General features: G+C 37.9%; 1 protein-coding gene across 2 annotated transcripts in view; it reads right to left on the reverse strand.

The window, feature by feature from the left end:
* Positions 1 to 13,031, reverse strand: part of LOC137284804 (tetraspanin-15-like) — a 79,147-nt gene extending 66,116 nt beyond the window's left edge. For both annotated transcript variants that reach the window (XR_010956922.1, XM_067816786.1), the window contains exon 1: positions 12,889 to 13,031. Coding sequence is in view for 1 of the 2 variants with exons in the window: in XM_067816786.1 (XP_067672887.1) it covers positions 12,889 to 13,029 (141 nt within the window). In the remaining variant the exon portion in view is untranslated. The remainder of the gene's footprint in view (positions 1 to 12,888) is intronic.
* Between the last annotated feature and the right edge of the window lie 3,772 nt (positions 13,032 to 16,803).

The following is a 16,803-nucleotide window of genomic DNA, read 5'->3' on the forward strand; positions in this document are numbered from 1 at the left end:
GCAAAAGTTCTGTATCAAGTACGGCTAGATTTACCACAGGTATGATTCTGTACTCTCTTTGAGGTTTTCAAATAAAACAGAACTATGTGTGTATCATATTAATGTCATACATTTTCAAAGGAACACACAAACACCAGAATTATATGTCAGGCTAGATCTTAATCTCAAGGTTTGTGCAGATAGTGCTCTATAACAACTTACAAAGTAAACCACATATCACCTGTTAAAGACTCACCAATACAACATACAGTTGTCTACATGAGGAAATAGAATTAGGATGCGAAATAAAACATTTACAAAACCATCCCAGTTACCAGATCACATGGACCATTTAGACAACAGCTGTCTGTTACTCAACCCTAATACATTAGTGATCTTTACAAAACATGACTCACTACAGCTTTGACATCTTTTAAATTATGAAATCTCTGACAAAAACACTCATTACAAACTTTTTAGAACAAGGAAAGTGGTAATGTGAGGTTCTGCACCAGATCAAGTTACGCTTGGATGTGCAGTAAAATGCATAATTTATCATGGCTATTATGTTAATATACATTTGTTTTTAATGACATCTGACATATTGTATGTTTTTACATATTTAATAGGGAAATATGTTTTTTATTATTTATCTCATTTTGCATCTGCTTTACTTCACTTCTATGGCCTTGAGTATTCTCACATATGTAACTGGGAAATATGACTGAAATCATTTATCATGTTTATGTTTATATGCATTTCTTTACAGTGACATCAATGGCCCCTGTGTTCTTGCATTACCTCCAACTGGCTTTCACTCACCAAGAAATCCAGTTATGCTGAACATTAAGCATGATCATGCAAACCTCACACTGGGATTGTGTTGAGAATCAGAAATTAAATCCACTGTCAATTTTTTTAGGAAATGTGGTGAACAATTATCGATTATGATCGAAGGATATTCAATTTTAATGTGATCACCAATTTTAAGCTTTATGCTTTTGAGAGCATGTTTGTTTGGGGATATTTGCCAAATTTTATGGTGTCAATACAAGTGTGTCATACGAAAACAAATAAATTCCAATTAATCAAGAATATGGTTTTTGTACAACTGATAATTATTTCTTATCCTACTTTTGATCGATTTGATTCAAATATTTTTCATCATCAGAACACCACTAGTCTGGGATAAATCTGTATTTGGAAAGAATAAGTAGTGCAAAACACGCATTCACAATCCTTCATCATCTTAGTTAGAGACATCATAACAGACACTTTGGGACAGTCAGTAGCTTAGTGGTTAAAGTGTTTGCTTGTCATGTTGAAAACCTGTTTCATTTCCAACCATTCTCACTCACTTCTTGCTCTGAGTCTGAGGCCCAAATCTCAGACTCTTTACAACATATTTCAAGAGCTACAGACAATACAAGCAGAAATCCTTTATGCTGAAAATCTACATCTGTAAGTCTTTCAATAACAGAGACAGGTTCTGAGAAGAATTTGTCTTGCATAACATTAATGTTAAGCAGAGGTTATACACCAAAGCAGAATTGGTTGTTTAACAAGCAGTTTTCATACTGAGCAATTTAGCCTTCAGTGCAGAAGGAATCATCCATAATTGGATGATTTTGTGTAAGATTTTTGTACACTTTTTCTAAAAAGTACTTTCATCCAGTGATTAAAACTGACAGCATTTTTGCATTATCTAGTGCTTTCTTTTTTAACACAATGCCTTCTGACAAAATGTTGTCAAGCAGGTGACAAAACATAGGTCGCTGTTTTGCTTCTTGTTCTTGGGTAAGGAGCTGGCTACGATAGTCATGTTTTGTTTGTTAGGATTGCAGCTTTAAGAATATACTGTGCACACATGTATCTGTAATAGCTAATGAAGTTTAGTTAATGTAAAAACATTACTATAGATGTCTGTGTGAAAATATTTGGCTTTGAGTAACTAGAGATTAAATACTGTTTCGTGCTGATAATGTGTTTTGCTCAGTAAATCAGTCCTGCCATGAAAGCTTCATTGATCCGAACAATTCAGATCTCGTGGACAGAAACATCATTATTAAGTAAACTTTTGTGAGTTAAGTGATCTTAAAGCAACATAAACTTATTTCCCGGAGTCATTTTTTCTAATTGGCAATTCCTTCTCTAATCTTTGGTTCAATACAAATACAAATAAATTACCCTCTTTCAATGCTTTCCTGGTGATCGTAAACCCTCCATTTGAGCAAAGTTTCTCCTTTATCAACCTCCAGGGATTTCACAAAATTACACAATCATATTCTGCTTGTGCTGAAAAGTGAAAACATAGAATGCTGGATTCAGAGGACTGTGTAGGGTGTCCATTACTCTCATTGTGATTACTGTAGGCTGAACTGGACCTTACAGAGTAGTTAATATGTTTTCAACATAGAAACAGGATATGTGCAGATTGAATGCCAGATAATTACAAGGTGTGTGTGTATCATCATAATGATTCTGATGGCTAATCATTAACCCACAATTTTGCAACAACTGCAGGAAATCAGAGCAATAAATGACTACTTTTCAAAACAGTGTTTCACAGTGACCTAAACCTTGGCAAGAGTATGCATATGAATGGAATCTAAAATTAGAACATTGAAGGGGAAATCCTTACCTGTATGTATAACATTTGCCACATACTTTCAAGTGTTCTGCTGTATTTTACAGCCTCGAAATAATATTGTGACAATACATTTATGTTCTTTGCTATATGAACACTTATCATATGATACACAGTAAAACTATACAGGGTGGACTGTGTGACTCCAAAAAAAGAATGCATGTCACAGTGGGAAAATACTGTTTGGCTGAATTACATGGTCACTGAAATTGATCATTACCTGATCAGTTTTCCACTGTACCGGCTGATTCACTTGTTAATTTTCTAAATAAGCTGCATAATTAGCCTTGGAGAGTGCACTGGACACTGGTACAACATGATATGCAAATTTGTTTATCAACAGGAAAATAATACAGGATTGGGACATTGGGCAGTGGGTTATTTCCACCCCTTCAAGGAGCAATGGTAATATTGTATGCAAGAAACATCCAATATCTGTTGAATGGCTTGCATATCTACATTTGAATTTCCATCTTTATCTGAACAATTCAAACCAAGGTAATTCTCTGGAGAAACAATAGGCATGAAGCTCCAAATGAAGATGGAGCAATTTCTAGTACAAGATATCTCCCTCCTGTCAATGTGATAACATGCTTTATGCCAGCTGCAATCAGAGTAAACAAGCTGACTGTGATGAAGCAACTAAAGCGGACAAGCAAACAGCTTGGATCTAATTTGAACCAGAATTTGATTGGGGTTATTTCAACTGATTAGATTGTACAAATTGTTTACTTGCAGTTAATACACAGACATAGGGCTTATCATGAGTGGAACTAATATAAGACAATTAGCAGATACAATTTTATCACCGACAGAGCGATTTATTACTGAGTTTAACAATAAATAACTCTATTATTATGAACAAAAAAAGAACACTGGAACTGTGAAATTTCATTGTGAGAATACGTGAGGATCAACAATTTTGAAAACATAGGATGCTCAAGTCTAAAATGCTTTGATACCTCATCCATTTTCAAAATCCTACAGCATTAACGACTATTTAGGCATGAGAATGATAAACCCATATCCATAAGAGCTCTGAAACTGCAACGTGACATTTTGCCCTTGTTTTCAACCTGCTGTCATGTTTAAATGCAGAAGTTATGCATTACATTATCTACAATAAACATGGACACCTCCATGACATCCTGAAAATAAATCACTTAGAAATGTGTGATTTTGTTGACTGAATTGTTTAACAGGAAATTAACGTCAACAAATCTGCTAACATTTCCGGCTGATAATATCATTACGACACGAATTACCCACTGAAAATATGCGAAATCTCATGAAAAATCCTCCCCTATCAATGTTGACCAACTCTTCTTGTATTGAAATACATATTTCCTTTCAGCCTGATTTCTTCCTTTTTTGATGTCAACAAAAAAGAATGGTCAGTATGTGAAAAATATTTAGAAAATATTATCAATTGTTCCAATTTTTTCATATTCGGTCCAGTTTGATTTCATGATTTATTTCAGCATTATTATGACATTGTCATCAAGAACCACCAAGACACTCCAGAGAATAATATCATGTGACCCTCCTTCATCACAGCTAAAATTAGACACTTGTATTTAAAGACACATACCACTGCCCTTAAGGGATCTTGTACCACCGATCCAATCATGGAGTCTTTTCAATGTCCACATCAATCTCTGTGATGGTACTTCCTGCCTGCCATTAACTCGTGGTAGTCTGACCAAGGGTTGAGCTATTACACTGAGAGACAAAGGCTCTAGAGTTACACGATGTCAGAATATGATATATAACTCAATAGCAGATATACCATACAAGACGATACATCACCCGACACAAGATACCACACATAAAAACCTGATATATACCACTTTAAGGAGCCATGTTTTATCATCCTTAAGTAGACCTACAAGACATTCGAACAAATTGAAAACTTGAGACTGTGGTTTGGTTTGCAGTTTAATATCACTCAATCAGCCATAAGACGTCAGTCTGTTAATCACTGAATCTGGACACAATGATCAAGTGATTGACATCATGAGCATCAATCTGTGCAATTTGTGCATTATGTGCATCTACCAAGTCAATGAGCCTGATCAAATATTCCATCAGTTGCCAATTGCTACAATTATTGAGACAGCTAAACACACAAAGTGAATGGGTGATTCTGAAGAAGACATCCAGAGACAAGACAAAACAAAAGGGACTGGAACTCTGTACTGGAACAAAAGAGGCGAAAGAAATTCTAACTTTGTACTTAATTAATTCTGATGACACAGAACACAATGAAAAAACATTCACAGTGTATTCAGAAAAAGCATCAGTGACACTACATGATGGTCGACCCATGAAGATTGGTGTAGAATAGGTCTTCATGGATTGACCCGTGAAGATTGCGGAAGAATAGGTCTTCATGGATTGTCCCGTGAAGATTGGGGTAGAATAGGTCTTCATGGACCTGCAGGTGAAGATCCGGGGTAGAATAGGTCTTCAGCAATTCATGGTTGCCACAAAAGGTGACTATGCTTGTTGTAAGAGGTGACTAATGGGATCGGGTGGTCAGACTCAGTGCACAGATGAATGCTTATGCTGTTGATCACTGGATTGTCTGGTCTAGACTTGATTATTTACAGACAGCTGCCACATAGCTAGAATATTACTGAGTATGGTGTGAAACTAAACTCACTCCACACTGGACCAAACTATCATCCACAGCTGATTCAGAACATTATGTCTATCTTAGAAATCCTTGTCTTGGCGACACACGCTTTCACTTGAATAGATGACATTTAGCACACTTACAGACTTCGGAAATCAAAGCTCCTAAATTGAAGTTAACGTAAATTGTTTTTCTCCACTTAAATGCAAAACTAATCAGTGTTTCTCAAAATACTTGCCTTCGATTATTTAAAGGTTGCCATGATCCAGCTAAAATACTGTTGACAAATGAATAAATTCACTTACACAATCTGTCTTGTAGATATGTCATGAAGCATTAAAATATGTACTGCTGAATATTTGATAGGGATATGTCTGTCATTCCATGATCATGTTGATCCACAAGTGTGAGTGAGTGAGTGAGTGAGTGAGTGAGTGAGTGAGTGAGTGAGTGAGTGAGTGAGTGAGTGAGTGAGTGAGTGAGTGAGTGAGTGAGTGAGTGATACCATGTTGAACAGTATTGCAGCTACATTCACAGCTGGAATATCTCAAATATATTTTTAGAAACAGGAGGTCCTTGGATTATTAAATCAACTTTTAGCCACAGGAGGTCTTTGGATTATTAAATCAACCTCTTGCCACATAGTGAGGTTGACATTTCATAGCCTCAAAGCTGTCATGTGGCCCAGTGGGCCAATCAGAAAAACGAAAATGTACCCGTCATATGAAACATATATCTGTTCGGTATAACCCATGAACACAAGTATCATGCCTACAAACCTGTACTCCAACTATTACACCTATAGTGTGCCCAGTTTAACGTGGTCATATGCCAATTGGGTGCTGCTCATCTGCCCTCTCCCAGACTGGGTTTTATATAGTTACTAAGAAAGAGTGAGAGATAATTTGGTTCTACACAGCTTTTAGCAATATCCCCAAAATACCATAGCAGGGACACCAGATATACGGTCCACCCATTGTATCGATGTGGGGAACTGAACCAAGGTCTTCAGAAATAACAGGAATATTGCTGAATGCAAAGCAAGTCATCATACAAGCACCCAAAGGGTATCATCATATTATAACTTTTGTGAATGCTGCTTCTTCCAACAATAACAAGCAGCACATAGGAGACAAAGGATAATCTTCCATCAAATAGCACCCATGAAACGAATGACAATAACACACAAATCAAGACAGTATTGAAAATGTGCAAATTGTCTGTTAACGAGTTGAGACTAATCAAAGCATACATCCAACAGGAGACCAGCTACAGTGTCCATGGATGAGGACGGATGGCAGACGTCTGCCTGACAGCTCCACACACAACAGTAGCAGACGAAACCCACACACTCCACAATGAATCCCATCACCGCTGGCATACAGGCGGGCCAATTAATACACCAAGTACAGCAGGTTTTATAGACCATCAAGTGAAAGATAATGCTTAACTTCCACTTTCAATGATCTCTCCCTTCATCTGAATCTCTGGAGACATCTATTTATAGCCAGAGTGCCAGTAGCTCAAAATTGAATAGGCAAATTCACACCCTGCAGCACAACTGTGGCAAGCAAATACAGATATTTTACAACATCCCTTAAGTAATGAATGCCCCCATGTCCCTCCATCAGCATGGGTTTGCTAATTCAATCATTGACTGGAACGCAATTTCAACCTGAATCAATTACTATGCGTTTGAAGTGACACCAAAAAATATCTCATTTCAGACATGGCTAATGAAAATCTCAATGGAAAAACTGGTGACTTTTTTAAGATCTCACTGGATTCTACATGTATAAAAATGTCCACTTGTGAAAGTGCATATAAAACAGAAAGAAGTACACCTATGAGCCACCATAAAGAACACTCCATTGGCTAAGGATGTGTACAAAAAAATACTTCAAAGAAAACTAGACAATCCACCACAGTGATTCCATTTTACCATCAGTGTTATAACCAAACCCCACCTGATACCTGTAAGCTTGTGTTTCATGTGTAGTCCTAATAAACACATCACATGTTTTGTTGAAAAAAACATATTTGTACATTTTCATGGCTATAACAAATTTTGAAACACACTCTTCTATACAATCACCAAAAAGATGACAATACCATTCAGACGTTTCTTCTAGACACAATCAATGGCCCAGTAATTGAACCAATCCAGGGGTTTAAAAATTCCAACACCCGACACCCGGGACAAGTGAGTTTTCATGCTGGGCATCTAAGTCTAGTCCATGGGCTACTAGACAGTTTCTGTTTATGGTTTCAACCTGCAAATAAATTTCGATTTTATTTCATATCTGCTAAAACTGTAACTTTCTTTCTTTGCTATTTATCACTTCTCAATAAATAGTCCACTAAACATTAACATCAAGTACCATGTTGGTTTATTCTTTCATAATTACATCATGATTAGGTCATAAAAATCAGCACAAGTGAAAAATTAGTCGGGACAAGCTACTTTCTTGAAGTCACGTGTCCTGTGACAAGAGACTTTTAAACAAGTTCTTGAAGGCCTGCAGTCTGGAACACTAAAGGCACATCAACATTATAGGATCTAATCATACGAAACCCATCTTATTTTAACATCGTAAATATTCAGTCCCTTCCACATGATATTATTGTCCTAGTATCTAATGACGACAGGTTCTATACAACCAGTTTCCTAAACTGGATTCATGTTTATTTGGCAGATCTTGAACAATTTGCAAGAGATGTACACAGCTTGTTCTCAAGTAATCTTTTACTCTTGACTGGCAATATGTGATGAAAGGAGCCCATCTGATGTGTCACATTTGGAAATTATAAGCAAACACTCGACACAGAGATGTTATCAGTAAATTAAGTTAAACCAACTGTCACAAAATGAACTGTGTTTGTCATGGTCACACAGAACATTATCCAAAATGCTGCAATCATATTTTCATTTAGTCATTTTTTGTCAGTCATTGCTAGTTTCTGTAAAATTACCTAAGGGACTGGAACTGAAAGATTTTTTGTCTGTTTTTAATAATATCAAGATGTTCATGATGATGATGACGACTATCCTGCTGAGTTAAAGCTAACAAAAAATTGCTTGAATAATTGCTTTGTTATCGATACAAAGTAAACTACACCATGACACTCTAAACCGTTCGTGACACCAAAATTATGCAGTGACTCCCAGCTACATCAAACTGTTTTTATGTTTTGTTTTTATTTACTATCCAAGTTAAAAATATCACCATGGCAAACAAAACTAAGTATTCTTGAAAATGTCAACAAGAGAAAGAAAGGTCTGTCGTGATTCTTATCTAAATGAAACAATACACAGGTTTCAGTACACACGACAAATCTCTCAGATATGGCAGATCACATCAAATAGAAAAGAAAAGCAGGGAGTACATAATCCTTGTCAAGACTGTACCTTGAACTATTCATAATTTTGCTACTTTTTAACATTTACCTCAGCCTCTGAAAATATATTCATTTGTGACTAATGTATGACTGATCTTCAATATAATTCATACACAAGGCATGATGGCACAGTTATCAAAGGTCGTACAACTTATGATGAAAGTTGCCTCCCTTAGGTGTGCCAGATGGATGAAAGATACCTACATGCTGAGTTCAAACCCGATTGACCTTTAATAGGTTTGTAGTCATCATGCTTGTTGGGTTTCATCAAAATGGAAAATGTCTCAGAACTGCATTACTTAAAGAGTTCCTCTGAGATTACAGTAGCATGCGATGATATGCCAGCAAATGAAATGCTGTTCCCTAGATCACAAACTCACGAGTGACCAACAGCAACAGTATTGTGTATCATGTTTTAGGAAAGAAATGCTGTTGAAAATATATTCAATAACAAAAACAGATGTGCATACATGCATCTGGTAGCACCAAATATCAAGATGAAATCAATCCAAAGAGCATCTCATTTTCACAAAGTCATTTTAAAAAAATGCCAGATTTTTGTTTATATAGTATTTTGAATAAATAATATGCAGAGTGAGTATAATAAAGAAAAGGGAAAAAAATGATATGCAAAGACCTACGCACATTTTGCTTTAAACCAATATCCATGATCATTTTAAAACTAACATCACATATCCCATGAAAAGTTAGATATTTATAATTGATAATACACCACTGCTTGTATTGGTGAAATTCATAATTAATGTCAGCTAGCAAGATTTTTGTTGAGAAAAGTGTTCCAGACATTAATGACAAATGATGATAGTTGAGCTGAAACAGCTCCCTCCTACAGACCCACACCAAGGAAGTACTGACCCCTGAAATGAAAAACAATTTCACAGCAGTCAAGTAAACTTATCCTCAGTACTTTTCATAACACTCCACCACTGAGTCTAACAAAACCTTATGGGAGGTTGCGTCAAACTTCAAAACTAACAAAATGTTGTACAATCATTAGTTATGACACAATCATGATTACTGTGTCCTCTAAACAAACAGTTCCGATCTATAGTGGAATATTTAGACTAAATATATTCTTATAATTTCACTCATTTGGAGTTCAGTTTTAGCTTCAGGCCCCCCTAAGTAATTGAAGGAATTACAGCAAATTTGAAGGAATTGCATCTCAAATGTAAACAAACGCAGCCCACTCGCGAAACAATTGCAGCGATATCGGTAGTTTAGCGGTAATAACAGAAACACATCGGCCCTATCGGAAGCAATGTCGGTAATACTGGAAACACGCTCGGCCATCTTTGGAGATTTTTCGGTCGCGAACAGAAACTCACGCAGCAAAACATGGCGTCGTTGGAAGAAACACCCGTCTCGGTGAGTTGTGTTTTTAGTTCCTATTATTACATTTTTATACTTATCCATCTTTGACCACCCGTGTTGAATGCGTTTAGGTATGAGGTGTTGTCGGGACAATAGCTTATGTTTTTAGGAAAAGATTGTCACTGCAGAACAGTGTCACAAGCCATCGCTGCAATTGTTTCGCGAGTGGGCTGCGTTTGTTTACATTTGAGATGCAATTCCTTCAAATTTGCTGTAATTCCTTCAATTACTTAGGGGGGCCTGAGCTTGAAATTAGAGAAATCTGCAGGGATTGGGAAAGAGACCTTTGACAATGGGCCATTTTTGGCTTGTTAGCCATTTCCTGAATTTAGAATGGGCCACTGCCGTTGTAACAATAGTAAACTTCAAAATTTTAATGGGTCATTTTTCAGTCTAATGTGCAAAATGGACCATGGCCCCTGCCTTTCCCAGTCCCTGAATCTGCTATTGATGTGTGTAAATGTACTCTCAATGCCTCCCAAAAACAACCTTAACAAAGTGACTATCATAAGTCCATGGTAATGGGAATTACAATCATCTTACAAATTAATACAATTACAGCAGTTTTGTGGAGTATCATTTTGCAGGTCAGTATCACTACTATTGATCACACTACAAAAACATCAGTTCAGATGGCACCGAAAGGGTTTCTTACATCCACACTACTTATTTTTATACACAAAAATGCAGCTACACAATACACAAGCTCTAATAATCATGGGGTTCGTTACGTTTGCTGGAATCGAAAATCGGCTACGGCAAGTTGACAACTGACCCCTTGACTTTTGTGAGTTAAATAATTAAATGTCATACACACAGCTTAAAGGAAGAAGGTCAGATAAGGCTGATTATATATTCCCTTGCCCCATCCTTAAAATTACATATCTATTAGCCAGATGTTTCCATTACCTTGCAACCCACGAAGGTCCAGGGTAGAATATGCCTTCAGCAACCCTTGCTTGGCATATGAGGCGACTAATGGGATGGGGGGGTCAGGCTTGCTGACTTGGTTGGCACATGTCATTAGTTGCCAGTTGTGCAAATCAATGCTCATGCGGTTGATTACTGGATTGTCTGGTCCAGGCGCGATTATTTACAGACTGCCGCCATATAGCTGGAATATTGCTGAGTGTGGCGTAAAACTAAACTCACTCACTCCATTAACTTCCAAAATCCAACCAAATTATTGTTTTATGGTCTCAAGTTACCAACCACAAAGAGTTCAGGAAATATACTGGGACAGTCATGATGAACAAATACATGAAAAAGATATCAGTATAATTTGCTAGGCGATATCTCAGTGTCTGTATCTCATGGTGAGAAAATATTTTCAGTTGCCACTCACTTAGTTTCTTAAATGTGAATACAAATTACCCTGTTTAGAATCCATATGGAAACTCATCTAACAATAAAGGATGATAAGTGCATCACAGGAGTATTTTTACCCGTCATCAACTGACCACAATCTGAATCTATTATTGCGCTTGCATGCAGATTCATACTAATAAACGTAAGACATCATATGAAACATGCAAACCATCATCAGTTGCCAGTGTACAATAATGACAAATGGAAAGGAAAAACCTATTATTGAACAAGCTGATGCATTTTCATGACAATCCCTAATTGATGGAACAGAAACAGAAAGAAGTTGATCTAGTTTGCTGAATATAAACACATGCTACTTTCAAAAAGACATATACTACTCAAAAGAATTAAAAGGACATATGATATTTTTCAAACTTCTCTATTGAGTAATAATGACTGAGAATTGCACTAGCTGGTTCAAGGGTACAGGGATGTTACATTACAAGTCATACCTATTACAACAAATACAAGTGAGTGAGCGAGCGACTAATACCACACACTGCAGTTACACTACAACACTTATATTCCAGCAGCCTATACCTTATCTAGTCTATGACCAAACATTAATGGTTGATAGCATAAGCAACAATCCCTGACATAATGAGGCTATATATACTACTCAACGTTTGATAGAGATAAGCATTTAAACTCTTGAGAAGTAGGAAAATCAGGTTTGTTGAAAAAATAAAACTGTCGCTATCTAAATTGTTGTGTGTTTGAAACTGTGACATGACAAAGCAAATCCTGCTGATGATAAATTCCACAGAACTGAAATTGGACCAGTCTACGTCAATGTTATGAATGAATGAACTTCAAATGATTCCAGAAAATCTTTCTAAGTGTCAACAGTTGCTGACCCTGTGCACATTGCATGTATAATATTTGTGATCAAAGCAAGCCATTTTATGATGTTTATAGACGTTCTGGATCACAGCCATTTAGCTCCATGCTGGGCATACTACTGGGTTCTGTGAGGCATCGTCACCACTCATGAAGCATCTAACTTGCCTTTGTGCCTCTACTCTATTGAAAATCAATATGTGAGGATTGAAATGTTCTGTGCCTTTATGGTTGCATTCTCGTGCACAGCTGCAAGGTATCAAAACAGAATCACAAAAGTCAAACAAACAATCATCCATAAACATGACATCAGGTCCCTTGGACATACCCAAGTACGAACAGAACTTTACAGTTTTCTTTTCAACATTCCTCAACCTATGTGTATTCTGTTCTAGTGCCATCTACATCAAGTGTCCACTGCTAATAGTGACCGAAACTGCAGCCACAAAATAAACCTACACACTGTTTACTCGGCTAACAATCGTGTGATTCCACCTGTCAACACAACTCTAGCATTCTATCGGAGTAGTGCCATTTTTGACACTCCCTTGCCCCACAGTTTGCATGCCGAGAGCGCACCTGTTTCACGTACAACGTCAGGAGTCAGTTAGTGCCTACTTACCACGAAAACTAAGGTGTAGAGAAACAACAGAAGTTTGTTGCAGCTATATGCCGTGCAGGCACACATAGATCTCCTCGGGTGCTTTCTGTTCGGTCGTAATTCCGGGAGCATTCGCTCCATGCCTTCGGACCCTGCCGCCATTGTGTTCGTTTGATGACCTAGATGGTACGGGCTTGATCACATGACAGTCACATGACAAACTCCAAAACGATGTAACAATCGCGGGGAATTTAAAATGAGATGACTGGTCATCGATTTTTATTGTTTAAGTCGTCTTTGTCCCTTTCAATGGAACTATACGTGCTGTAAATAACTGTTTACCAGCTGTTAACAAGACGAGGGAGTCTGATTTAGATGCAATCTTGAAAAGACGTATATGTTACACCCCCTTTAAATTTCAGGCGGAATAAGCCGGAAATTGGGGGATTGATGTAGGCACAGGGGCTTGTATTGCTGAAAATAATATGTCCTGGGTCCAACAAGCCTACACTGATATCCATACACATATCCTTCTTTATACTGATGTAGGAGTGAAAGTTTCTGGACATTCCTGAAAATTCGAACTAAATTCTAAAACTTCTTACTGCACTCCGAATGCATTCCAAATATTTGGGTCAATTTTTGTAACATGCATGAATGTTTTGAACATGTTAAAAACGTTCGAGGTACAATGGAAGTGGAAAAATATAGAACGGCATATGAGCTGATTTCGAACAGCATTCTAAGCATTCTTAATGCATTCTAAGCATTCTGAATACATTCGAGGAAGAATAGAAAGGACAAACCACTTCAAAATCCTGTCAGAATGTCTCGAACGCGCCTCGAATGAATCGGAATGTATTTCGATTACTGCTAGACTTGAAACAGGTGGAATATGTTTCAAATCTATCGGAATATTTCGAATGAAGTTGAAATACAGCTCGAATATAACTTGAATACACCTGGAATGCAGTCGAACGTTTCAAATGCTCATCAAATGACCCCTGACGTCACCAGAACGCCACCGAATAGCACAAAACGTGTCCACCTGTCACTGAAACCACTGACAGCATTCGGGAGGCGCACTTTTATACAGCTTGAAAAAAAATGCTTATTTTGATATTCCCTTCCGAATGCTGTTCGAATTTTGAAAACATTTCTTTTCTGGCTGATTCTCCATGATTCCTGTCAATTCGAAATCAGTGTGAAGTGACCTTAAGGGTCATAAAATGATTCATCGTCACAGGTTATACGTTCAGCTTAAACATCAGATTTGTTTGTCAAATGCGTTTTGATACCAGGCTAACAAAGAGTGTTTTGTCTCTAATTAAACCATTTTGCCTCGCCTCATCTACTTGTATGGTTATTTTCGGCAGGTGAACAGGATGACCTTGCATGGTGTGTTAACATGGAGATTACAATGCATTCAAAGTCACACCTAGTAATATTATAAGCAGACGGAATACATGCTGAATCAATGAATTTCTCTCCAAGTCTCGAAGTTTTAAACTTTTAACAACTGTTGCTGTCTTTGATTTCAAAACACACCCTTGGATATTCTTCGTGGATATCAACCCCCCTTTTTACCAGTAAAAGTCAGGGTACTGAGTGTGTGGAGTTCATCTAACCAATGAGTGAATGAGTAAGCAAAATTTCATCAATATCACCATGGAAACCAGGAATGGGCTTCATTACGCCCATGTGGTGGATCGAACCCGGGCCTCCGACGTGACGAGTGAACGCTTTAACCACTAGGCTTTCCCACCGCCCCCTAACCAATGAACATAGTGATGTCATATGCTTGTGACATCATGGTAATCAGTAAGGTCATAAGGATTATCAACGCATTAACTGTGATTAATTATCATGGCAGTGAAATGCCCTGGGAGATATCATGTAATGGATAGTATTAATGATGTGATAAACCCAGACATTAATCTTGATATCATAGTATAAGTTTACATATGAGGTGGCCTCTCAGACACTACTTAACTGCATGCATCGACGCACTGTCCTCTCTAAAACACGATTTATGTTTACGTCACGCGAACCACTTCCATAGTTAATGATCATTAATTTGAAGTCACGAAAAAGGGAATAGTGACCTTTGTCTGGCTAAGCGGCTTCGATTCCCCTATGTGCACAATAAGTAAAGACTATTTTTGTGATCCAGCACTGATACAGCTGGAATACTAATTCGTTTTACTGTGTAGTCTTAAATTCAGCAAAACTAGTGTTCGGCTGAAACTGGCCGTCATTGGTGCCCTTCAACCCCGGAGAGAAAGTACACACTACAGTAGTATTGGTGCAGATAGCCTCTTATGGGTTACATGTACCAGGTTCGAACTCTTTTCTTTGTAAGTTATGTTACGTTGAATAACGTTGTGTCTTTTTAATCAGGCGGATCGTCGAAAACTTCGTATTCAAGAAAATGCCACCGGTCATCTCCAAATCTGCAGATATGTTCATATTTGTTTGAAGCTACCCCTGAAGACATAAAAATAAATAAATGTACCCAAGAAACATTTTAAGAGTCAAAGAAATGCTAAACCAAGAAATAATCTGTAATGCACTGCACGGACAGTGATGGAGCATTTTATGTACGCTTCAAAATCAACTAATCTTTAGTGCATCACATACCATACGGTTGTCTCAGACAACGGTGACACAACATGGGATTCGACTGTAGGTATTTCCATGCCGTACTCTATAATCAGTGGTCATCAGTACCTCCAAATTCCCGTCCAATACATCCTTGCATACTCCTATCTTGCACGCCTTCCATCCAAACGATTAGAGGTGACAATGGACTTCTTGCAAGTTACGAATCCTCGTAAAATGTCGTGTATGTCCTACCACATGCTTCATTATCAACAGAAGGATCAGCAATGTACTCCAAGTCAACATAAGGATGAGCACTGCTACGTCACCTCGGCTGCAGAAGGGCCCCACTCCCCATCCCATCGCCATCCCTGCTATATACTCGCGTTAACAGTATTATCAACCTTGTCACAAACTCCCCATCAACAAAAGATGGTGCTATATGATCCCCCACCAATACACGGATCGGCCTTGTGACATAATTCTCGTTAATAGAGGGATCAAAAGTCTACATAATTCTCGTCAACAGGGGGATCAACCATCTTCATAATCCTCGTCAACAAAAGGATCAATTATCCGCATAATCCCCGTCAACAGAAGGGTCAACCATCTACATAATCCTCTTCAACAGAAGGACAAACCATCTACATAATCCCCGTCAACAGAAAGGTCAACCGTCTACATAATCCCGTCATCAGAAAGGTCAACCGTCTACATAATCCTCGCCAACAGACAGGTAAACCATCTACACAATCCCCGTCAACAGATAGATCAACCATCTACATAATCCCCGTCAACAGAAGGATCAACCGTCTACATAATCCCGTCAACAGAAAGGTCAACCGTCTACATAATCCCCGTCATCAGAAAGATCAACCATCTACATAATCTCGTCAACAGAAAGGTCAACCATCTACATAATCTCCGCAATCAGAAGTATCACCCCTGCTTCATATACCCTGCTTTACACAACAAATAAACATTATACTGTTCTTGTTTAATGAAGGTGGTCAGCCTCCCGGCAACATTTTGTCCAAGTCTAATGCTGGAATTTGGAACACACTCCGTTCCAAGGTCGGAGCTGCTCACACTGTCATCAAGGTTATGATCAGCCGGACAGCACGCTTTGTTTTAATATTATGCAGTCCCTTCCAAAATAGCTGAATTAATACGGTTGGTTTAATTTCGCCAGCAACACGTCACGACAACCCGCAAGTGACATCAGAAATAGCACGAAGTGATCTATTGATGGACGTATGAGGTAAAGACAGATATTCCCTATCTTATCACTAACGCCATGTGATGATCAGCCTTTGTACCCTGGTACGTATATAC

The sequence above is a fragment of the Haliotis asinina genome, chromosome 5, assembly GCF_037392515.1.
Source record: "Haliotis asinina isolate JCU_RB_2024 chromosome 5, JCU_Hal_asi_v2, whole genome shotgun sequence".
Classification (NCBI taxonomy): Eukaryota; Metazoa; Mollusca; class Gastropoda; order Lepetellida; family Haliotidae; genus Haliotis; species Haliotis asinina.